At 31.2% G+C, this 25,467-nt stretch overlaps 1 protein-coding gene and 1 long non-coding RNA gene across 11 annotated transcripts; one reads left to right on the top strand and one right to left on the bottom strand.

The window, feature by feature from the left end:
* Positions 1–2,378: 2,378 nt before the first annotated feature.
* On the bottom strand, positions 2,379–19,430 carry LOC112326018 (uncharacterized). 3 transcript variants are annotated; one of them, XR_008056759.1, is made up of 4 exons: positions 19,288–19,430; positions 18,728–18,835; positions 17,739–17,829; positions 11,320–12,655 (listed from the first exon to the last, which is right to left on the bottom strand). It is a non-coding gene; the product is annotated as an uncharacterized LOC112326018 (long non-coding RNA). The 3 variants fall into 3 exon arrangements; XR_008056760.1 differs by lacking the exons at positions 17,739–17,829; positions 18,728–18,835; positions 19,288–19,430 and adding exons at positions 2,379–3,402; positions 12,749–16,011 and having other exon boundaries at positions 11,964–12,655; XR_002979785.2 differs by lacking the exons at positions 17,739–17,829; positions 18,728–18,835; positions 19,288–19,430 and adding an exon at positions 12,749–16,012 and having other exon boundaries at positions 11,320–12,468; positions 12,590–12,655.
* Positions 19,431–20,617: 1,187 nt separating this feature from the next.
* Positions 20,618–25,263, top strand: LOC7495284 (universal stress protein PHOS32). 8 transcript variants are annotated; one of them, XR_008056811.1, is made up of 4 exons: positions 20,618–21,595; positions 24,078–24,138; positions 24,981–25,012; positions 25,043–25,263. XR_008056811.1 is itself a non-coding variant. In XM_052445417.1 (3 exons), the coding sequence occupies exons 1-2, from the start codon at positions 20,902–20,904 to the stop codon at positions 24,998–25,000; spliced, it is 714 nt and encodes a 237-aa protein (XP_052301377.1). In that variant the 5' UTR covers positions 20,618–20,901; the 3' UTR covers positions 25,001–25,012; positions 25,043–25,263. The 8 variants fall into 8 exon arrangements, 6 of the variants coding, with proteins under 6 accessions (XP_052301377.1, XP_052301376.1, XP_024437266.1 ...); XR_008056810.1 differs by having other exon boundaries at positions 20,618–21,607; XM_052445417.1 differs by lacking the exon at positions 24,078–24,138.
* The last annotated feature ends 204 nt before the right edge of the window (positions 25,264–25,467 follow it).

Raw genomic sequence — 25,467 nt, 5'->3', positions numbered from 1 at the left:
CTGAATAGTTACACATTCACATTCAAGTAATTGACATGTGATCATAGGAAGAGATAACATTTGAGTTAGTAGTTTTCTCTAATGTTAATATAAATGATATGCAATCTTTATAAAATTAATTTAAAGCCATAGAATATCCCATTGAAAGTTTATTTAATAAAATACCCAATTAATCTTTGTAAAATTAATTCATTTGGTTTGCTTGTAAAAAGATATTCTTATTTATTTCTTCAAGTTGGCATATCCAAATATATTTAAAAGAAAATCTTATTACCTAAAAATACATTTTAAAGGAAAAGTATAAATCACTTAGAAAAATTAATGATTTGGTTCATCAAAATAATGAATAGTTGAACCCTTAAGACAATAATCTCTTTTTTTTTTTTAATGATGACAAATCATTAATGTTATTTGTCCATCAAAAACGTGTTTTTAAAGGTTTTTTTTTATTTGCCATGCAAAAATTTTTTTGTCAATCTTTTTTATACAACAGGTCTATTTTTTATTTTCGTTTCACTCACCACCTCAATTTTTATTTTTTTTTTGTAAAAAAGGAAGATATTGTTGAAAGAAGATATAAAATAAACCTCAAGCATCTAGCTGGTATAATATTAAATGAAATATATTTTTTGAAATAAAAAGTTGTTGAATCCCTTGCGTGCATGACTGGGTTGAAAAAGTTAATCTCAAGTTAATCTCAAGCATCTAGTTATTGTCAATTTATTTTTTTTGCATGTATTATTAGAGATGATTTTTAATTTATTTAGTTACATGAATGTATAGGGTTTTTTTATTTGTAATTATATTTTTTTCGACGCCAAAAAAACATGTTATAGATGCTTTCATATTTATTATTTTAAGTTCAAAGTTTTTTTTATCCGACTCGAGGTAAAGTGCAATCAACATAGCTAAGATTGGACTATAACGCTTTAATGTTAGTTTAAGTTTATTATAATTGTTACTCAGGTTTTTTTAAAAAAAACTAATTTCACTATTGAAATGATTTCTCGTATTCAAGAAATTCTTAGAGCGTGTTTGGCAGTGTGATTGCGGGTGCTTTTCAAATAACTTTTCGTGCCAAAATGCATGCCAATGATGTTTTTTCATTTTTTAAAAATCATTTTTGATATCAGCACATCAAAACGATCCAAAACATACAAACTATATTAAATTTTACTAAAAAAAAACAATTTCAAATTTTTTGGAAACGCTGCCGCAGCCGCAGCCGCGTTCCCAAACGAGCCCTTAAAGAATTAGCCTCATGATCATAGCTTGAACCATTTTGTATTCTTTATTTGAGCTAAAGATTCTCATGAGCATATGAGTTCACGAGATGTCCCTACATTTTTCATACCTTTAATTTTGAGTTTAAAATATTTCTACCAACTTTTGCTACTTGTGACAAACAAACTCACTAACACGTTCAATAATATTCTTTACTTTTTATTTTTATTTTTATTTTTATACCACCTTCAAGAATCTTAAGATTTAAGGTATTAACAATTTAATTCTTTATTTTGATAATTTTAATTCAAATTAAATGGGGATTCCATATAATTTTTTAAAAAAAATCGTTAGGGAAAAGGTATATAAATTTAGTTTTATTCTCATGGAATGAATATTGACTTCTAAAGATAATTTAATTTATATCATATTACAAATTTAATTTATATCAAATGATGCATTTTTCTGTTTGTAGAGTTGAGGTGTGATTTAGTTATACTTGTTAGTTGTAAGAAACTTCATAAAACACCTTAAGCTTCACAAATTATACTTCTTTTTATAAAAAAAATTATAAAAAAGAAATAATAGAATTTTTTATTTCCCATGCACTCACCAAGCACAGCCGAATACTTAAGGTTGAAATGTCAACCTTTAAACTTTGAAAGATTTAAGGCATCTATTATTTAATTCTTCTACTAATTTTTGCTCGCCTTAAAAATATTTAAAGATTTGAGGCATTATTTATTTAATCTTTATTTTATTATTTTGATTATTTAGTTTCTAATTTAAGGGGGTTTCATAATTATTTTAAGAGTATTTTTTATGCTTGGAGTTATAGAAAACAGAACAAATAACAATGAATCTTATTTTTTTAAATATTTGACGGAAGTTCTTTTGATGTTTCAAAACAATTAAATTTATATCTTATTACAATCAAAATGAAAAAGAAAAAAGAAAAAGAAAAAGAAAAGGACTTGTGACATCTTGATTTGAAAACCCAAATTAACCTAAAATGTATTTGAAAGTAGTGCCGTGTAGAAAGAGTTTTCAAGTCCAATAAGCACAAAAATCATCAACACGCTTTGCTTATACTTTCCTAAATATAAACAGAGACAAGCAAAACAAAGATCAGAGAACACTGCTTCAAGGAAGGAAGCATGAAGAATTGAGATGCGCAATTAGCAAAGAAGTAAAAAACCCGTACATCTCAAGGAACAATGCAACATCCAACTCATAACCCTTGTAGTTGGGCTATATTTTAAGCATCCAAGTTCACCTTTCTATTCCTTTGTCTGCTCAGCTAGAAAAGATCTTCATCTTTCAAGCTAGTGATCAGTCTTCAATGGCACCTCAACATACTTGAAAAATATAGCCCAAACCACAGACCAGTTTCAAACATTTGGCTTGGTTGAAGAATGAAGGCCCCGACCCGGCCAATTAAATATACAACCCATTTGTTACACTCTCTATAGCTAACAGTAGCAGCAGTATTCAAGTTCCACAATTAGTTTCCATAACTCCATCGCTAACGGTGAGTGCATGGGAAATCTAAGAAAATATTTTGGTTCAAAGATAAACGGTGGAGTTGCAGAAACTAAAAGCTAAACGAAGATCCTGCTACTGCATTTTTTACGAAGAACAAATTTCAAACAGATTCTGAATGCATGGAAATCAAGTCAACCAAGACCAACTATTTGAAACTAAAGAGGGTTATGGGCTGGACATTCATAAAAAAAAATAGCTCATTCAATGCAATTGATGACAAGCTCCAAGCAAACAGAGAAGCTTAAACATATACCCCAATACAAGTGGAACAAAATCGTATGCTTAAATTGGGAAGAAAACTGAAATGAGTACATAACAGGCTGCAACTTTATGATATTTCACACACAACATTCACAAAATCTCTGTGAGGGACAACATTTCATTGACCTGTATTGATTGATTGTAATTCTACTAAAGTAGAAAAGCTTGTATTCTAATCCCGCTCAGTCCTACTGAAAACCAACGCCCTTGGGCTCCTACTCTTCATTACATTCTCTAAATAGCAAGTGTGGAAAGACTATCACCCCAAATCCTATTGAAAACTAAAATCATACATAGGAAACAGAAAACAAGCCAGTCCTATCCTTGGTGAAGACGAATTCTGCTCCTATTCTAGAAAATCAGATGTGCTACCTAAAAACTTGGACAAGTTTTCTATTCAAACATAAACTAAAATATTCCCTTAAGAACTATGGTTATGGCCCCCATAAAAAAAACAAAAAAGAAGAAGAAGAAGAAAGAATAACCTAATGAGTGCAAGAATATTGAAGGTAACAGCAGCCTACAACACTGAATGTATAAGAGCTAAGAAAATGCTATCTTTTTGTACATTTCAGATCACCAAAAAAGAAAGGACCTAGATTTCTATTTGGGATGGAAGGGCACAACTAAAATACAAGGATCAGCTAACTACTTCAAACATTGTGAAATAATTCCTACTGAAGTTAGCATTTCTAAATAATTTTGTCAGTTTCAACATTTAAAAGATTTAATAGACCAAGAGAGAATACCTTGGTCATTAGCATCAACTAGCTTCTTTATAGGTATAAGTTTTGCCACCCATATTCAGAGCCTACAGCAACATTTGCACTTTGTGTAATAACATAATCCACCTATGTGTCTCCAATGCCTTGGTCCAATTAGAATATTTACAGAAACTTCATCAGCAGTATTAGAGTGATTAGGTGAAGATACTACAATGAGATAAATTCCAAGATGAAAGAAAAATGTACGGAATAATACACCAAGAAACAATTACCTTCTGCGCACGAACCTTTTCCAAGGTTCTGGATTTTGTCTCATTGCCAAAGACCTATCAATACCTGTAGACAAAAGGTGAATAAGTTTTGAACTACTAACTGACACTATGAATGAAGACCAAGATATTCTTATGGGAAAAAGTTTTCTCTTACACACCCATGAAGAACTTGCAGATTGTTAAAGTGGAAAGGTTCATCATGAAATCTACATATTCATGACTGAGACCATTGAATTTCTACAAGTATAACTACAAATTCCATGAGATAGAGCAATCTCAATAAGCTAATCTTAAATACAGTTGAGTTCAATAAAAAAAAATGTAATATAATGTTCCCAGTTTCCATGTCAGCAAAAAAAATATTCTAGAAAGACTACTGAGAAAGCAACAGAGCATTGACTATGGTTGCAAAACAAGGTACTTCTAAATTCCTATCAAAGAACAACAAATTCTCCAATGATATAAAACCTCCACCGCTGGAGAAAAAAAATCAAGTATCATAAGCATAAAAGGACAATGATGGTGGGAAATGATGAGATAAACATCATGGAATTCACAAAGGAACCAATGGTCTACCTAACATGTGTTGATGGATCATTTCCTTGCCAATCAATGGGTCCTTCCACTGCTAAGATAACCACAAAGTTCTTTGCGAAAGGCTGAATTCCATAAGGCCTTCAAAGCTTCCTAGAGTTTTGGAGCAGTACTGTATAATAATGCAAGCAGGGAGCCTTCATGTTTCAAAAACTAATGACCTAATTACATGCAATAGATCGAAAAGTTAAGGACGCGTACGAACCACAAATATAGGAAACAAGCAATTCAAATGTATATTCAAAGTTTACATGCAAATCACTATAATATGATCAAAACAAATCATAAAATCACAAGATATTAAAGACACTCTCCCTTTGAGCGAATTTGAAATTCGCTATGATCAAATGAAAAATCAAACTTCATGCAGAGAATTTGAACGGCTAAAACAAAATTGTTGTTTATTGAGAGAGAGAGAGAGAGAGAGGAAAAGAGAGTTTTTCATTTGAAGAAATTGAAAAATGTTGAGATTTAGAGAGAGCGATAGAGAGACTGGATTTATATAGTGGAAGAGAAATTCAGAGAATTCAAAAAATATTCGACCGTTGCATGAACTGAACGAACGACACTTCATTTGGTTTTTCTCTTGCTTTAGACTGGTCGACGCTTTCTAAACGACGACGTCTTATTGGGATATAAACCGAATTTAGTTTAGGAAACTAATTAAACACTTTTATTTAAAGCCAATTATGGATAAAATTGATTTGGTTTTATTAAAGTTGGGTGAGATCTTCTCTCATCCCATCACACACTCAATATTTGGTTTTATTTAAAGATTTTATTTTATAATATTACAATTCATGGATGAAGATTTATTATTTTAATGCTTTAGTCTCTTATGTTGTGATTTTGTGCATCATAATAATTCTATTTCTTTAAAAAATTAATTAGTTTGGGTACTAGCGAGCATTTAGAGGAAGAAAATAATTATTTATTTGAATAAAAAAATATGTAATTCTTGTAGGCGTATTTCAGATAAAAAATATATTTATATAAAAAACTCATCTCACTTCAACCTAACTTAATTTATTAGCATTTAAAATTTTAAAATTTTTTAAAAATATAATTGAATCACAAAAATAAATATTGTTCAAAAACTTAAGGTTGAATTGTGAATCTTGTCAAAAGATTTAAGGCATCAATCATTTAATTCTTCTACTACTTTGTTAATCACCTTAAAAATATTTAAAGATTTGAGACATTATTTATTTAATCTTTATTTTATTATTTAGTTTCTAATTTAAGGTTTCATAATTATTTTAAGAGTATTTTTTATGCTGAAGTTATAGAAAACAAAACAATTAATAATGAATTTTATTTTAAGAGCATTTATTGAATCTTTCCAAAGCATGAACAACGAAACTAGTTAATAAAAAATAAAAGGGTGTTACTAAATCACTATAGCCACACCTACAAAACACTATTAATTATAATAATATTTTATGTAAATTTTTTTAGCTTTTTTTTTAAATTTCACAGTTTAACAATCAAATCTTTTTATTTTATTTTAATTTCATCCTTCAATATTAGGTTGTTTTGGGAATTATGCTTTGTAATTTTTTTCTATTTTCTAGTGGGTTATCATAATCTCATGACCCGGGTCACGGGTTGGAGTTAAGTCTGTTCACTTTTTTAGAGTCTTTTTTAATCGAATATTTTTTTAATTGGACTTCGTAATTTCTTTTAATTTACTTTCTATAGGGTTAGGCTCACGGATTCGAAGGTTGACTCATGTTGAGTCGATTTTTTTTTCGTTTTTTTTAATTGATTTTTTTTAATTTCATCATTTAATATTATGTTGTTTGGGAATTGGACTGCGTAATTTATTCAATTTGTTTTCTATAAAGTTATCCTGATCTTATGGATACGTTTTTTTTTTTAATTTCAACCTTCAATATTAGATATGTTAGAAATAAAATTTTCTAATTTTTTTTTAAATTTCCATGTGTAAATGTGTCTGAGTCAATAGCCCTAAAATAGCCTATATCATATCTATATTTTAAGGTTTTTAAGGTTTGAAAAGGACATGCGATCCTAGAAAGAGATAACGTTTGGTTTGTTAAATTACTAGTTCTCTCTAATGTTAATATAAATGATATACAATCTTTATAAAATTAATTTAAAGCCATGGAATATCCCATTAAGAGTTTATTTAATAAAATATCCAATTAATCTTTGTAAAATTAATTCATTTGGTGTTCTAGTAAAAGGATGTTCTTATTTATTTCTTCAAGTTAGCATATCCAAGTGTACTTAAAAGAAAATCTTATTGCCTAAAAATACGTTTTGAAGGAAAGGTATTACTTGTAAAAATTAATGATTTGGTTCATCAAAATAATAAATAGTTGAACCCTTAGGACAATAATCTCTTTTATATATATATATATATATATATAATGACAAATCATTAATCTTTTTAAACATAGAAAATACATATTTCATCATGGCCCCCTCTATCAAATATATTATATGTATGGAGTGAAGTGCACATGCATGAAGCATAAAGCTCCCCCAATCAAAATACAGGTTATTTGTCCATCAAAAACGTGTTGAATATTTCTTCTTTTATCATTTGCAAATTCAATATACTTGTAAATGGTTACAAATTATTATCTTGAGTTTGTGTTTTATATATATAATTATTATTCAAGTTATCTTAAGGTCTAGTAGGCAAACATTGGAATCATATTAACTACAATCTAAAAGGTGTGGAATCTAAAAGGTGTGGGTAAAACATTATATCTCACGTCACTGTAGACATAAATTCAATGTATTGCCACAATACAATTTTGCTTTTCATCCCAAAACTTGTTATTTATTTAGACCTTATACGGCCAATTTGAAGGTCAATTTAAGTTAATTTGTTATGAAATAGTAAGATTAAAAGATAAATGATCAATGTGAAAAAAACAGAGGAAATGAGTGGTGTTTTAAAATTTTTAGTGAAACATTCATTGTTGTCCTCATACTTTTCAAATTATAAATATTAAGTCCCTCTAATTTTATAAATTTAAAGAAAAGTTATTTTTGTCCAAAACTTTATTTAATTTGAGAGGTGAGAGAGAAAATCATTAGATATCAGCTATAGAGAGAGAGAGTTGTTGGTTGAACCGACTTTAACCACTAAAATGGTTAATTTTGATGTCAATAGATTTCAATTGATGAGTAGACTTCTACTTAAGTGTTCATTTACCTTCAAATTGCATAAAAAATATATCTAACTTTGGGATTATTTTTTTTAGGTTTTTGGATTGATCTTTGCAATACTGAAGGCCATATATAAGTTTATCAAAGCATCTAAATTGTTTTCTAGGTGTTTTGGATTACAAATGAGTTTAAAATTATTATTTTTTTTGTTAAAAACCTACGACCTAATTTTTTAGCAACCATTGCTCACCGCAACTGTGCAACCAAATAGCGCATTGTTTGTTTTATAAAAAATAAAAGGGTGGACAAGGTGTGATAGGAAAAAACGGAATGACTTCCAAGCAAAACCTTTTTTATTTAGTTTTTTTTATTTAATGTATTTTCAACCCTTAAACTAAAAAAAAATGCATTTTTTTCATTTTTGTTTGGTTTTTAAAGGTCTTCTTTTTATTTGGCTAAAAAAAAAACGGACCCTTTTGTTGTCAATCTTTTTTTAAAAAATAAGTCTGTTTTTTATTTTCATTCCACTCACCACCTCAATTTTTGTTGTTTGATATAAAAAAAAAACCTCTAGCATCTTATTGGTATAATATTAAAAGAAATATATTTTTTGAAATAAAAAGTTGTTGAATCCAATGCGGTGCATAACTTGAATTATGAATGGACAAGTTAACTTTTGTTAACTCGAGTTTTTTTTTTTAGTTTAGTTGAATATATTTATTTTTAATTTCATCATTTAACATTGAGTTGATTGTAAATTGAATATCATGATTTTTTTATGTTTGTTTTCTTATGGGGTTATCATGTTCTCATGATTTAGATCATATATTTAGTTGATAAACTCAGGTTTATACAAGTTGATACAACATGTTATCGTCTCAATACTTTTATAAAAAAAATATCATCCAATGTGTTAAATTTTGAATTCATGATTACTTTTTTTCTTTCTTAGAAAACACATAAAAGATGCCTTAACATTTATTTTACATTTGAAAAAAGATTAGCCCAATCTTCTTCGCCTTCTTTTGCTTGTTTTGTTACTATCCAATTTAATAAAAAATTGATTGTAAAAAACAAAGTTATTCAACACAACTAAGCTCAATGTCTATATTGTGAGATCGTGCATCTTGATACACATTTATATCCTTATTTTTCAATTTAGTTTTTAGTTATTATCATTGTATTTTTTTTTGCATTAATTATTACAGATATTTCTTAATTTATTTAATTATATGCATGTATAGAATTTTGATATGCAAAAGTGCCAAAAAAAAAATGTAAATGCTTTCACATTTATTTTTTTATGTTGATTTATTTTTATTTGACTCGCTGTGAAGCACAATAAAAAATGTAAATACTTGTATATTTAGTTTTTTATGATGAATTTTTTTTATTTAACTTGCGGTGAATAAAAAAAAACATAACTAGTATTGGACTATAACGCTTTAATGTTAGTTTAAGTTTATTATAATTGGTACTCAAGGTTTTTTTAAAAACTAATTTCACTATTGAAATGATTTCTCGTACTCAAGACATTCTTATTTGATAGGCTTGTGACTCTTTTTTTTTTTTTCACATCATCAATTTATATGAATGAATAGACTTTTAAGGAATGATTTAATCTATTTATTCAACTGAACATTTTTTAGAATTTGTTTGAGTTTATTGGTTATTTGGCTTTGTTTCATTGAGTTGATTTTTCCAACAACAACTCTTATATTATTAATATTCAAGGGCAAAACTAAGATTTAAAGCTAAAGAAAACAAAGAACAAACTACTACAAAATTTCTAGGAATATTTTGATGATTGGAGTTGTGGGTCAATGATGAAGAAGCTGAAACTAACATTATATTTACTTTTTTTAATGATTGGAGTTGTGGGTCAATGCAAATTTAAAATTTTAAGTTTATATTCCAATACATTTAATATACCTATAAATATAATGTTTAAACCAAATAATTTTTTTAATTGGAACAATAGGCTTTAAATATAAAGCATGAAAGTCATATATAGATCAAGTTTGAAGAAAATTTCTTTTAAAGAAAGCAAATGATAAAAAAAGGAGAAAATATCTCTAAATATTCTTTACGAGTAACTATCATTCCACATTTGATCCAAAAAATCTCAAGGTCTTCTTGAACTCAGTGTTTATTTTGGAGGCAATATATGGGATATAACAAGCAAACTCACTAAAGCGTTCAAGAATGTTTTTTTTTTTTTTTACTTTTTTTATTTTATTTTTATACCACCTTCAAGAATCTTGAGATTTAAGGTATTAACAATTTAATTCAAATTCAATGATTTAAGGCATCAATCATTTAATTCTTCTACTAATTTAAGGCATCAAACTTTGAAAGATTTAAGGCATCAATCATTTAATTCTTCTACTAATTTTTGCTCACCTTAAAAATATTTAAAGATTTGAGGCATTATTTATTTAATCTTTATTTTATTATTTTGATTATTTAGTTTCTAATTTAAGGGGGTTTCATAATTATTTTAAGAATATTTTTTATGCTTGGAGTTATAGAAAACAAAACAAATAATAATGAATTTTATTTTTTTGAATAATTTGATGGAAGTTCTTTTGATGTTTCAAAACAATTAAATTTATATCTTATTACAATCAAAATGAAAGAAAAAAGAAAAGGACTTAAGAAATCTTGATTTGATAACCCAAATTAACCTTAAATTTATATCTTATTACTTTCTTTTTTATTTTTATACTACCTTCAAGAATCTTAAGATTTAAGGTATTAACCATTTAATTCTTTATTTTGACGATTTTAATTCAAATTAAACGGGGATTTTATATATTTTTCCAAAAAAAATCGTTAGGGAAAAGGTATATAACCGATAAGCCGATCACTCATCTAAACAAAGACAAGCAAAACAAAGATCAGAGAACACTGCTTCAGTAAAGCTGCAAGAAAGGAAGCATGAAGAATTGAGATGCGCAATTAGCAAAGAAGTAAAAAAAACCATACATCTCAAGGAAAAATGCAACATCCAACTCATAACCCATGTAGTTGGGCTAGATTTTAAGCATTAGAAAGGAAGCATGAAGAATTGTTCACCTTTCTATTCCTTTGTCTGCTCAGCTTTCATTTCTAGCAACTAGAAAAGATCTTCATGTTTCAAGCTAGTGATCAGTCTTCAATGACTCAACATACTTGAAAAATATAGCCCAAACGACAGACCAGTTTCAAACATTTGGCAGTGAAGGCCCCGACCCGGCCAATTAAAAATACAACCCATTTACACAGGGGGCTTGTAGCTCAGTGGCCTTGGCAGGCTTTGCACTGCCTGAGTGTCCTGGTTCGAGCCCTCATGTGTACCCAGCACATGAGGGTTTAACTGCTGTGGTCCTTCGTGGACTTGTTCCGCCCCCCTCCCGGGTTCGACCCTCTATGTGCACGCCTGTCACCCCCGCGGTGCCTTACCTGCTCCTGGGCTTGCAGGATGTCCAGTGGGCCGTGGGGAATAGTCGTGGTGCGCGTAAGCTGACCCGGACACCCCACGTGAATAAAAAAAAAAAAAAAAAAAAAAAAATACAACCCATTTGTTACACTCTCTATAGCTAACAGTAGCAGCAGTATTCAAGTTCCAATTAGTTTCCATAACTCCATCGCAAACGGTGAGTGCATGGGAAATCTAAGAAAACATTTTGGTTCAAAGATAAACGGTGGAGTTGCAGAAACTAAAAGCTAAACGAAGATCCTGCTACTACATTTTTTACAAAGAACAAATTTCAAACAGATTCTGAATACATGGAAACCAAGAAGGGTTATGAGCTGGACATTCATATAAAAAAATAGCTCATTCAATGCAATTGATGATAAGCTCCGTGCAAACAGAAAAGCTTAAACATATACCCCAACATAAGTGGAACAAATCGTATGCTTAAATTGGGAAGAAAAATGAAATGAGTACATAACATTTATAAAATCCCTGTGAGGGACAACATTTCCTTGACCTGTATTGATTGATTGTAATCCTACTAAAGTATGAAAGCTTGTATTCTAATCCTGCTCAGTCCTATTGAAAACCAACGCCCTTGGGCTCCTACTCTTCATTACATTCTCTAAATAGCATGTGTGGAAAACTAAAATCACACAGAGGAAACAAAAAAACAAGCCAGTCCTATCCTTGGTGAAGATGAATTCTCCTATTCTAGAAAATCGGATGTGCTACCTAAAAACTTGGCCAAGTTTTCTATTGAAACATAAACTAAAATATTCCCTTAAGAACTATGGTTATGCCCCCCATAAAAAAAAAAGGAAGAAAGAAAGAAAGAAAAAGTAATTAGGTGAGTGAAAATGTAATAACCTAATGATCGCAAGAATATTGAAGCTAACAGCAGCCTACAACACTGAATGCATAAGAGCTAAGAAAATGCTATCTTTTTGTACATTCCAGATCACAAAGAAGAAAGGGCCTAAATTTCTATTTGGGATGGAAGGGCACAACTAAAATACAAGCATCAACTAACTACTTCAAACATTGTGAAAAGGTTAGCATTTCAAAATAATTTTGTCAGTTTCAACATTGAAAAGATTTCATGGACCAAGAGAGCATACCTTGGTCATTAGCATCAACTAGCTTCTTTATAGGTATAAGTTTTGCCACCCATGTTCAGAGCCTACAGAAACATTTGCACTTTGTGTAATAACATAATCTACCCATGTGTCTCCATTGCCTTGGTCCAATTAGAATCATTTTCATCAGCAGTATTAGCGTGATTAGGTGAAGATACTACAATGAGATAAATTCCAAGATGAAAGCAAAATGTATGGAATAATACACCAAGAAACAATTACCTTCTGCCCATGATCCTTTTCCAAGGTTCTGGATTTTGTCTCCTTGCCAAAGACCTATCAATACACCTGTAGACAAAAGGTGAATAAGTTTTGAACGACTAACTGACACTATGAATGATGACCAAGAGATTCTAATGGGAAAAGTTTTCTCTTACACACCCATGAAGAACTTGCAGATTGTTGAAGTGGAAAGGTTCATCATGAAATCTACATATTCATGACTCACCGTTGAATTTCTACAAGTATAACTACAAATTCCATGAGATGACATCCGTAACCCCTTATATACAATAAAAACTTTACTTATGTTAGGCAGCAAGATGACATGGCAATATGGCATTTGCGCTTCTAATTGAAACAAAAGCATGGCAACAAAGAAAACCTATCAATTGCTATTTCATCAAGCACTTACATCACATATGACATCCACAGCCAAAAGAGATGCCACCGTCAACAGGGGAAACCAAGGTTTCATTTATATCATTTTAATTATTTTTCAGTGCAAGAATGGAACCAATCATTTCATTTTCCTGAATTGCCAAAAAAATAATACTATTGGAAGGTAATGGTAGGCTGTGATTGATGACAGGCTAAGCAGACATCAGAGCATGTCAGAAATTTTATGTCAACAAAGAAGAAACTAACACTCAGTTAGCGAGTCTTAAACTAAATGATGTAGCCCAGAGCCTCACCCTCACAAGCTGGATAGTATTCAACCTCAAGATGATCTCAGTATCAAGCAGACTAGCATCCTTGCACAAACAAGTATAGAAAACAGATAATGATTTAACTTACAGCAAGTTCATCATACTCATCTTTGCCAACAATGAAAATACTGACATCCCCAAGCACCGTGTAAACTTGGCAAGAAAAATATACCAAAAGTAATTCAAGTATAATTCACTAAAAGGGAAAAAATCCTGAGTCAAGTCATCGAAAAAATTAGAAACTGCTGGTATACAACTATAAAAGACATTACAGTTCTATACTATTACAGATAGTAGAAGAACAAGGAATAGTCCATGCCAACACTGCAACTTAACTTTTTGGGATCTACTGGGAAGGTTTATGATACAACTGAAACACTGTGTGAATAGTGACAAAAGACTTTTGTTTGGAAAGTAACATCATCAATTTGGAATTTTAATTAGTTCTGCTTTTCTTGGTGAAACTTTTGAAACTTTTAAACTGCCTATTAGCACCTAAACCAAGAGACTGGAAAAAATGTGGCGAAGCTGACTCGTCCGTGATATATTTTATGGATTGAATACTATAAGAAAAATGATATACCCAACAAGCAACCTAGAAGTGGATTGTTGAAGAATTAACATCAACTGATCAATGAATTTTAATTAGTTCTGCTTTTCTTGGTGAAACTTTTGAACTGCCTAATAGCACCTTAACCAAGAGATTGGAAAAATTGTGGCGAATCTGACTTATCCATGATATACTTTATGGATTAAATACTATAAGAAATATGATATACCCAACAAGCAACCTAGAAGTGGATTGTTGAAGAATTAATATTAACTGATCAAAGAATTTTAATTAGTTCTGCTTTTCTTGGTGAAACTTTTGAACTGCCTATTAGCACCTTAACTAAGAGACCGGAAAAATTGTGGCGAAGCTGACTCATCCGTAATATACTTTATGGATTGAATACTATAAGAAATATGATATACCCAACAAGCAACCGAGAAGTGGATTGTTGAAGAATTAACATATACTGATCAATGAGTCATAATTTGCAATAGCAACCGTTGCCTATACTATCCTGAAGAACTGCCTCTTCATATTATCAGAGTTACACAATTTGCTTTAAAGCAGACACGACTAGACTAAAATTTATGAACTGGATAGCAAAAAACTGTGTTTCCCACGTAGCAAACTGAGAGTAGATACTATAAGATGAGCAAATCCAGGATTCATAATTTGCAAAAACAAAAGTTTCATATATACATGTATGCCGCACCACCATTTGAAGTGTACAGTGAACATCTATTATTCATGACACCAAAAACCACCTCAAATAAATGTGAAACAAACCATGAAAATGATAAGGAAGAAAGAAAACATGTTTCATTGAGTTCCATTTTTTTAAGATCATTTTCTATTGAAAGATACGCAATGCAAGTACTCATTTTCAACTTAAAATAAATCAAATTGGGAAAGGTTAAATTTTTTAGCATTTCAGTTTCCAACTCCCAATTGACATAATTAGCATGCAAACAATTTTGTTGATAGCAAATAGGTAACAAAATCTGGCAGCAGAAGGCTCAAACAAACGATACTTGGATAATTCATTTGCTATGGACAGAGGTTAACAACACAAACATAAACAGAAATTCAAATTTTAGAAAAAAACAACTAATTTTTTGAAAGAAAATGAGAAACCAATTTAAAAAATTCAAACCCCATTAAATAGAAAGTGAAATTAAAATCTAACCAATTAAAGGGTTTCTTGTTCTTATAATCCTAATTCTTTAAAAGTAAGAATTAAATGAAAGAATATAAGCACCTTGAAATCTAAAAGATCCAAAAAACATCACCTTTGAAAATTCTCCACTCCCTTAATAAATTCAAGAAATCAAACAGGGAAACGAGACAAAGTTTACATGCAAATCACTATAATATGATCAAAACAAATCATAAAATCACAAGATATCAAGGACACACTCAATATTTTTATTATTTATTATTTATTATTTTTGTTCATATCCATATTTAGAGATGTATTTCCTGCTTTTATTTAAAGATTTTATTTTATAATGTTACAATTCATGCATGAAGATTTATTATATTTATGCCATAGTTTTTTATGTTGGAATTTTGTGCATCATAATAATTCTATCTCTTTAAAAAATTAATTAGTTTGGGTATTAGTGAGTATTTAGAGGATGAAAAAAGTTATTTATTTGACCCATTTGATTGGATTGAATAAAAAAAAAACATGTGATTTTTATAAATGTATTTTAAATAACAAATATGTGTATATGTGAAACTTACGCATTCCAACCTAATCTGATTTATTTGCATTTTTTTTTAAATATGATTAAATTACAAAAACAAATATTGTCAACCTTTCAAATTTTAAAAGATTTAAAGCATCAATCATTTAATTCTTCTACTAATTTGTTGCTCACCTTAAAAATATTTAAAGATTTGAGGCATTATTTATTTAATATTTATTTTATTATTTTGATTATTTAGTTTTTAATTTAAGGGCATTTCATAATTATTTTAAGAGTATATTTTATGCTTGGGATTATATAAAAAAAAAAATAATGATAAATTTTATTTTAAGAGTATTTAGTTAATCTAATCTTTCCAAAGCATGGGCTTGTAACCAAAAAAATTAAAGCGTTCGACTAAATCTTGAAATAATATTTTGTGTAATTGTTTTGGTTTTTTTTTTTTTTTTTTTTTTTTTTAAGTTTGACAGTTTAATAATCTGATTTTTTTTTAATTTTATTTTTTAATATTAGATTTTGATGTAAATTTTTGTAATTGTTTTTTATTTTTTATTGATTAGAATATTCTGTGGCCGCCACGGCGGCAGCCGCCACAAATTTCAACAATGTCCCATTAGTGCTCTGTACCGCTGTCACAACTGGGGAGGCTAACTTAAAATACACTCAAACTACGAAAAGAAATAAATAATTTTACTACAAGCAATTGATGAATGGACCACATCTACAAAAATAAATAAATAAATAAAACAAATAGATGAGATTTCATCGCCCTTTCTTTAATGCAAGAAGATGATGGATTTCTTTGACGTTTGTGCATTTCTTTTACTTAAAGTTTCAAGGCTAGAAGCTAAACGAAGATCCTGCTAGCTGCTACTGCATTTTTTACAAAGAACAAATTTCAAACAGATTCTGAATACATGGAAATCAAGTCAACCAAGACCAACTATTTGAAACCAAAGAGGGTTATGAGCTGGACATTCATATAAAAAAAATAGCTCATTCAATGCAATTGATAATAAGCTCCATGCAAACAGAAAAGCTTAATCATATGCTTAAATTGGGAAGAAAAATGAAATGAGTACATAACAGGCTGCAACTTTATGATATTTCACACACAACATTCACAAAATCCCTGTGAGGGACAACATTTCATTGACCTGTCTTGATTGATTGTAATCCGACTAAGAGAAGCTTGTATTCTAATCCTGCTCAGTCCTATTGAACACCAACGCCCTTGGGCTCCTACTCTTCATTACATTCTCTAAATAGCATGTGTGGAAAGACTAACACCCCAAATCCTATCGAAAGCTAAAATCATACAGAGGAAACAAAAAACAAGCCAGTCCTATCCTTGGTGAAGATGAATTCTGATCATATTCTAGAAAATTGGATGTGCTACCTAAAAACTTGGCCAAGTTTTCTATTGAGACACAAACTAAAATTTTCCCTTAAGAACTACGGTTATGGCCCAATAAAAAAAGAAAGAAAATGTAATAATTAACCTTATGATTGCAACAATATTGAAGCTAACAGCAGCCTACAACACTGAATGTATAAGAGCTCAGAGAATGCTATCTTTTTGTACATTCCAGATCACCAAAGAGGAAAGGGCCTAAATTTCTATTTGGGATGGAAGGGCACAACTAAAATACAAGCATCAACTAACTACTTCAAACATTGTGAAATAATTCTTACTGAAGTTAGCATTTCAAAATAATTTTGTCAGTTTCAACATTGAAAAGATTTGATGGAACAAGAGAGCGTACCTTGGTCAATAGCATCAACTAGCTTCTTTATAGGTATAAGTTTTGCCACCCATATTCAGAGCCTACAACAACATTTGAACTTTGTGTAATAACATAATCCACCTAACTATGTGTCTCCAATGCCTTGGTCAAATTAGAATCTTTACAGAAACTTCATCAGCAGTATTAGCGTGATTAGGTGAAGATACTACAATGAGATAAATTCCAAGATGAAAGCAAAATGTATGGAATAATACACCAAGAAACAATTACCTTCTGCCCATAAACCTTTTCCAAGGTTCTGCATCTTGTCTCGTTGCCAAAGACCTATCAATAAACCCGTAGACAAAAGGTAAATAAGTTTTGAACCACTAACTGACACTATGAATGAAGACCAAAAGATTCTTATGGGAAAAGTTTTCTCTTACACACCCATGAAGAACTTACAGATTGTTGGAGTGGAAAGGTTCGTCATGAAATCAACATATTCATGACTCAGACCGTTGAATTTGTACAAGTATAACTACAAATTCCATGAGATAGAGCAACCTTAATAAGCTAATCTTAAATACAGTTGAGTTCAATAAATAAAAAAATGTAATATAATGGTCCAAGCTTCCATGTCAGCTAAAAAACCTTCTAGAAAGACTACTGAGAAAGCAACAGAGCATTGACTACGGTTGCAAAACAAGGTACTTCTAAATTCCTATCGAAGAACAACAAATTCTACAATGATATAAAACCACCACCGCTGGAAAAAAAAATCAAGTGTCATAAGCATAAAAAGACAATGATGGTGGGAAATGATGAGAGAAACATCATGGAATTCACGAAGGAACCAATGGTCCACCTAAAATGTGTTGATGGTCCTTCCACTGCTAAGATAACCACAAAGTTCTTCTTTGTGAAAGGCAGAATTCCATAAGGCCTTCAAAGCTTCCTAGATTTTAGGGGCAGTACTGTATAATAATGCAAGAAGGGAGCCTTCACGTTTCAAAAACTAACGACCTAATTACATGCAATATGTAGATTGAAAAGTTAAGACTCGTACGAACCACAAATCTAGGAAACAAGCAATTCAAAAGTATATTTTAAATAGGTTGAGCTGATTCTATTTCTATAACACCCAAACTGTCCATGTAACCTTCAGAAGAAGGGGTACTTGGTGCACAGGAACTGGATGCATCATTAGGAATATGGTAGGCTGTGATTAATGACAGGCTAAGCAGACATCAGAGCATGCCAGAAATTTCATGTCAACAAAGAAGAAACTGACACTCAGTTAGCGAGTCTTAAACTAAAAGATGTAGCCCAGAGCCTCACAAGCTGGATAGTATTCAACCTCAAAATGATCTCAGTATCAAGCAGAAACTAGCATCCTTGCACAAACAAGTATAGAAAAGAGATAATGTTTAACTTACAGCAAGTTCATCATACTCATCTTTGCCAACAATGAAAATGCTGAGATCCCAAAGCACCGTGTAAACTTGGCAAGAAAAATATACCAAAAGTAATTCAAGTATAATTCACTGAAAGGGAAAAAATCCTGAGTCAAGTCATCGAAAAAATTAGAAACTGCTGGTATACAACTATAAAAGACATTACAGTTCTATACTATTACAGATAGTAGAAGAACAAGGAATAGTCCATGCCAACACTGCAACTTAACTTTTGGGATCTACTTATCTCCCTGAAGTAATACAACCATACAAGGGAAGGTTACTGATACAACTGAAACGCTGTATGAATAGTGAAGAATATAAGCACCTTGAAATCTAAAAGATCCAAAAAACATCAACTTTGAAAATTCTCCACTCCCTTAATAGATTCAAGAAATCAAACAGGGAAACGAGACAAAGTTTACATGCAAATCACTAAAATATGATCAAAACAAATCATAAAATCACAAGATGTTAAAGACACTCTCCCTTTGAGAACAAATTGTATAATTATAGCGAGAGAGGGAGAGACGAGTACTTACAGAGAATTTGAGTGTCATGAACACTCTCCCTTTGAGCGAATTTGAAATTCGTATGATCACATGAAAAATCAAATTTCATAAAGAGAATTTGAATGGCTAAAACAAAATTGTTGTTTCTTGAGAGAGAGAGAGAGTTTTTCTTTTGAAGAAATTGAAAAATGTTGAGATTTAGAGAGAGAGAGAGAGAGAGACTGGATTTATATAGTGGAAGAGAAATTCAGAGAATTCAAAAAATATTCGACCGTTGCTTGAACTGAACGAACGACACTGCATTTGGTCTAGGTTTTCTAAACGACGACGTCTAATTGGGATTTAAACCGTATTTAGTTTAGGAAACTAATTAAACACTTTTATTTAAAGCCAATTATGGATAAAATTGATTTGGTTTTATTAAAGTTGGGTGAGAGCTTCTCTCATCCCATCACACACTCAATATTTTTATTATTTTTTATTTATTATTGTTGTTCATATCCATGTTTAGAGATTGTATTTCCTGGTTTTATTTAAAAAAATTATTTTATAATAATATTACAATTCAGGGATGACCAATTATTATTTTATGCTTTAGTTTTTTATGTTGTAATTTTGTGCATGATAATAATTCTATTTCTTTAAAAAATTATTTAGTTTGGGTACTAGCGAGCAATAAGAGGATGAAAAAAATGATTTATTTGACCTGAATTGATTAGATTGAATAAAAAAATATGTAATTTCTATAGATATATTTTAAATAAATATATATAAAAAACTTATTGCATTCCAACATAACCCTGAATTATTAGCATTTTAATTTTTAATTTTTTTAAAAAACATGATTGAATCTAAAATAATATAATTTTTAATTTTTAGATTCAATCAAAAGTGATTTCTTCACATTTTAATCAAAAACATTATTTACAATATTATCCTAACCATTAAATAGCTTATTTTTCTGAATTTATTTTTTATTTTTTCTATGTATATTATAACATTATTGGAGATTTGAGATAGAAAAAAAGGAAAAAAAATGCAATTATGAAAAAAATCACCTTTTTGATAATTATTTACTATCAAAGGGCTATTAATTAATAATAAATTTACAATGTGTTAGTAAAAAGAATGAGATCTCAAGATCCAGTCTCATCTTGTAAAATATTTAATAAAATTGGACATACTAATCCAAAAATTAAAAAAAATAAAGAGAAAAATTGAGACCCATTTTAAATTTCTATAAGGATAACATTGAGAGAATTTAAACTATGGGGACAATAGTGAAACATTGATAAATCTATAAGGTCAAAAATATATATTTACCCAAATCTAATCAAGAAGCATCCAAAGGGTATACTGTGGATCAAAAGTTCAAAACCTCTTTACTTCTTCCAAACCAAAGTACGGCCACCTCTCCACTTGTCATCGTAACAGTTCTCTTGTCCTTCACATCCAAACTCAAAGAACCTTCCTTTCCTCCTCCTTCTCCCCATCTCCAAAAACAGCCAAAGTACCAATCTTTCTAACACAGTTTGCTTCTTCTCCCAAATATACCCTTCTCAAACTCCACAAAAACAGAAACCCAGAAGCCAGAGCACTTGTTTATTCGCTTTTGTGTCTTGTTTTTCCTGTTTTGCAGCAGCTATGGCATCTTCACCATCACCTAAGAAAAACCCACCAACAGAATCCGCCGTGGTGGTTCAAGTCCAACCCCCTTCCCCACGTTTACATGTCACCACTCCAACAACTGGTGCTCAAAGAAGAATAGGAATTGCTGTTGATCTCAGTGATGAAAGTGCTTTTGCTGTCAAATGGGCTGTTCAAAACTACTTACGTGCTGGTGATGCAGTGATCTTAGTCCATGTTAGCCCCACAAATGTTCTTTATGGTGCTGATTGGGGTTCGTTGCCAATTAAAGAGAATTACAATCTAGATGATCAAAATGAAGAGAATCAGCAAAAGATTGAAGAGGATTTTAATCTGTTTACAAGCACCAAAGCTAATGATATAGCACAGCCTCTTGTTGATGCAAACATACCCTTTAAAATTCATATTGTGAAGGATCATGATATGAAAGAAAGGCTTTGTTTGGAGGTTGAGAGGTTGGGGTTCAGTGCTGTGGTAATGGGGAGTAGAGGGTTTGGTGCTTCAAGGAAGAGTAGTAAAGGGAGGTTAGGGAGTGTTAGTGATTATTGTGTTCATCATTGCGTTTGCCCTGTTATTGTTGTGAGGTTTCCTGATGAGAAAGATGGTGGCGCTGGTGAGGAGTCAGAGAGGGACGGTGGGGCGACGTTGTGTACGGTGATGGAGGAGGAGCAGGAAGAGCACGACATGGATGGTAAACAATCAGGTTTGAGTTTGTTTGTTGTTTTGTTATGCTTAATTGGCTTATGATTCTCTTGGATTGATTAATGTCATTAAGGCTAATGGTCTTTTCATTAGGTGCGATCATTGGTTAGTTCTTGTGTTTTAAGCCGAATGGTGCTTTGAGTTGGTAATTACATGGTTTATCAGTATGATCAGCTTTATGATTGTTAGCAGAAGAAATATATCTTAGAGTTTATGCCATTAGTTTCTTCAGTTTAGTTTCTTTCCGTTTAGGTTTAGATCATTGTATGTGATTATTCAGTCAAAGCTTGTTTCCATTTTAGCTCCATATTGTCATCTTTATGATTATAAAGGCAATCTCATGCAAGATTGATAGTGCAGATGACTATGAGAGTGCATTGAATAGTGAAATTTCCTTTAAATGTGGCCACTGAAACAGAGCTTTTTTTCCTCTTAATGGTAATGATTTTGATTTGGGTGCTTAGGACGACGCTAAGGATGATTTCTGATCAGTGATAAATGATATTGGTGTGAAAGACTTTTTTGTTGTTACTACTAGTTTTTTTGGGGTCTTTCTTGGATATTAATACTTTTCCTTTGTGTCAACCCATACCTTATTACCATTCCAGAACAGCTTGATTCAGCAACATCAATGGTGATGATTTATATAGAGGATAGTGCACTAAAAGAAAATACATGTAACATGTTTTTAGAGGATTTTTTTATATTTAACAATGAACTTGAGAGATTTCTTTTCAAACGACAAGCAAGAATCAACTTGATGAACGTTATGCTTCTGCATTTATTGTTTCAACAGATGATTAAGGAATAATATCAAACTATGACCAGTTTAGTTACTCTTTCATAGAATTTTGATGTTTGCTTACAGCATCACACTACTTGCACCGTGTACAATGGTCTACTTGTCAATGCTGTGAACTTCTGTTTCTGCCAATTTGGCTGTTTTATTTTGATGAGAACTAAGAAAGAAGAAGACAACCTTAGATTCTGTGTCTTTTTTAATTTAGTGCGTTTCGAATAAATCCAACTGCTTCTGCATCTGTCATTTCCATTGAGGTAAGGTTCAGCATGTTTTATTTTTCACGCAACTCAGTAGGAGCCTATTTGTTATTTTAATGAGTGGTGTTGTGTTAAAGGCATAATTCATATGTTCCCTTTTCATTTGCTCTGCCTCTTTCATTGCCGGAGTGTTATCCTAATTTCAATCGCCTTTTCCCTTGTGTTAATCCAGGCCTTCAGTCTATTCACCAAATAAATTCATAAAGTGTCAACTTAGGGAACATTCCATGTTTCAAGTCTTAGTTGCTTAGTTCAATGATGCAACTTTAGGGTTCTTGTTCAAATACCATCAAACTTTTTGACCTTTAAATTTACTTCATAAACTTCTTGGAATTCAACGTCACCAGTCTGCCTTTTAGTTTTAATCAACTAGCATTTTCTCTTGTACAGTGATAAATACTGCTAGTGTTTGAGAACTGTTGTATATGTGATTTTTTCTTTCAATTTACAACACTGACAAACTCCAACTACATTCTCAAAATGAAAACTTTGTACTTGTGGCACATATCCCTATCGATGCATTCAATTTTTGGGTTGATCGAGGGCTGTTAGCTAGAAGAATATTGGTCTTTGAACTTATATCTCGTTATATTAGCTTGTGTCAATAATAATCACTTGGGTGACCTAAGAAACTTGACTGAGCATTGGATGAAAAATGAAAAACATTTGCTAATTCCATGGATTAAGACATTCTGTCTTCCATTTTTAACATAGATGGAAAAGTTAGTAGCATTCAAGGCTTGATATAGTGCTTCTCATTGAAATTGAATTTGGTTGTGATACACATGACAGGTGTACATCTTTCATGTTTAGCTTAGGAGGGATGCTTGGGGGTGGGTGGGTTCAGGTGGTTTTCTATTAAGTGATGGTGAAGCATTGATGGTAATTTCAAATCTGAGTTACAATGTAGCTAAAGCCAAAAGTACCTCTGGCATACCAGGACCTGAATGTGCATATTCTATAGGTGTTGTTGATTTCAGCTTGGTACTGGAAGGATCTAATCCTATTACTATCACCAATAGCAGTTTTCTTTTCTAAGTGAGGACACTATCAGGAATGGTTGATGTAGTTAGCATGCCTAGGAAAAAGTTGTCATCTAAGAGAGTTTGCTCATCTAATATTTCCTTTAATGGGTGTGTTTATCATATATTAAGTTTAAAAGAGAGATTTGTGTTTGTTTCAGAGCATTTATTATTCTCTAGACCGCATAGAGAGTTTGTCTATGTGGAATAATTGTCATTTAGTATATAATTCTGCCTTAGAACCCAACATTGTTGTGTGCCAGAATTATCAAAACATGTGTTTATAGTCATCTTTATGATTGTTGGCTTCTTCTTCTTTTTTTGTCCCCCTTAATTTCTTTAGCTTGTTTCTTTTTACCACCATCTCTAATGGACCACATAAATGAATAGCGAACAAGAGAGACAAATGATTGCAGAGGAAGATAGTTGTGGTGGCCCAAAGAGACTGCTGGTAAATATCGAGAGAGATTCTATGGGCTTATTTGGTTGGGAACTACTTTTCCTTGTAGTTTAATGTTGGAAAATAATATAAATCATATTTTGGGGCCTTACCTAATAGCTTAAGATTTTGGGTTCATATGTTTCTTAACAATTAACTGGTGGTCTTACCTAATAGCTTAAGATTTTGGGTTCATATGTTTCTTAACAATTAACTGGTGGTCGTGATATTATCACCCAGCCTGTTACTTCCTGCTGGGTTTAAATACATACGAGCTTATTCACAAACATCAAAGTGGCTATCAGCAAAATGTAGCGTCCGAACTCATTTAAACTCCTGAAAAGCCAGTAAATCAAGTTGTTCTAAGTTAACTTTTCATGCTAACATTAGATTCATTTCTCGTGTGGTTGTATAGTGTTCCATCATGATATATGCATCTGCTTCAATGACTATTCTTCTCAATGTCTTAACTAGAACATCCTTTCTCAAGTTCTTTATATGCTACCGCTACCAGACTACCAGTTATGCTGGGAAGCACTTCAAAGTTCCATGATTTTATCGATTCCCTTGTTGGGTTGTATTGGGTTAGCTCATTATCATGAGACCAACAGGAGGATTCTGATACCGCTGCATGAATCCATGATGGAAACCATCTTGGAGGTTAAAATTGCAATTCCATGAGTGTAATAGAATCAAAGTTCCAAATACTTCTTTCTTTCTCTATTCAAGACTACATACCCTCATATCTAATGGACAAAAATATAAGAACATGATGTATTTATAAGAAAGTTGATTTCAGTATTCCTTCTCTTGCGTTAAGGCTAAATTCTAACAACCTTTTCTGTGTCTTGCAGACATGGCTGCAGCTTCTTGAAAGGATAGATGAGATGTTCCATGCGTCCTGTTGGTTGCATGATCATGTCTTTGAAAAATGCTTGGTAGTACTGTTCTCTGTCAGCTTAATACTCTACCTTTTGAAATGTGCAGTTTACTTAAATGTGTAGTTTGGATGATGGATCGGTGATGATGAACTGTTCCTTTGGAGGTCTTAGTGTAAATAGGTTGCCCTTTTTTGATGGACTGGTGAAATATCTGCTAAGAACCTCATCTACTTGTATGCATATTTGGTTTTCTTTATTTCCAATATGTTTTAGTATATGTGAACTGATTGGGAAATGAACAGCTTTTAGAGCTTGAACAGGCAGGTAATTAATGACCTGCTAAATTAAACAAGAATAAAATATAATATAGCTAAGTTAGTCATGGTTTTGAATATAGAATGAAGTCAGCAAGGGTTGGTATAATTCTGAATGAGAAATTACAAGTCGGTGGGATGTTACG

Source organism: Populus trichocarpa, chromosome 11, assembly GCF_000002775.5.
Source record: "Populus trichocarpa isolate Nisqually-1 chromosome 11, P.trichocarpa_v4.1, whole genome shotgun sequence".
In the NCBI taxonomy this organism is placed as follows: Eukaryota; Viridiplantae; Streptophyta; class Magnoliopsida; order Malpighiales; family Salicaceae; genus Populus; species Populus trichocarpa.
This window is presented reverse-complemented; position numbering and strand designations above follow the sequence as displayed.

Coding starts and splice junctions, on each gene's coding strand:
- LOC7495284 (XM_024581498.2), top strand. CDS start 20,902: ATGGCATCTTCACCATCACCTAAGAAAAACCCACCAACAGAATCCGCC. Junction 21,608..24,077: donor CATGGATGGTAAACAATCAG/GTTTGAGTTTGT, acceptor ATAAATGAATAG/CGAACAAGAGAGACAAATGA.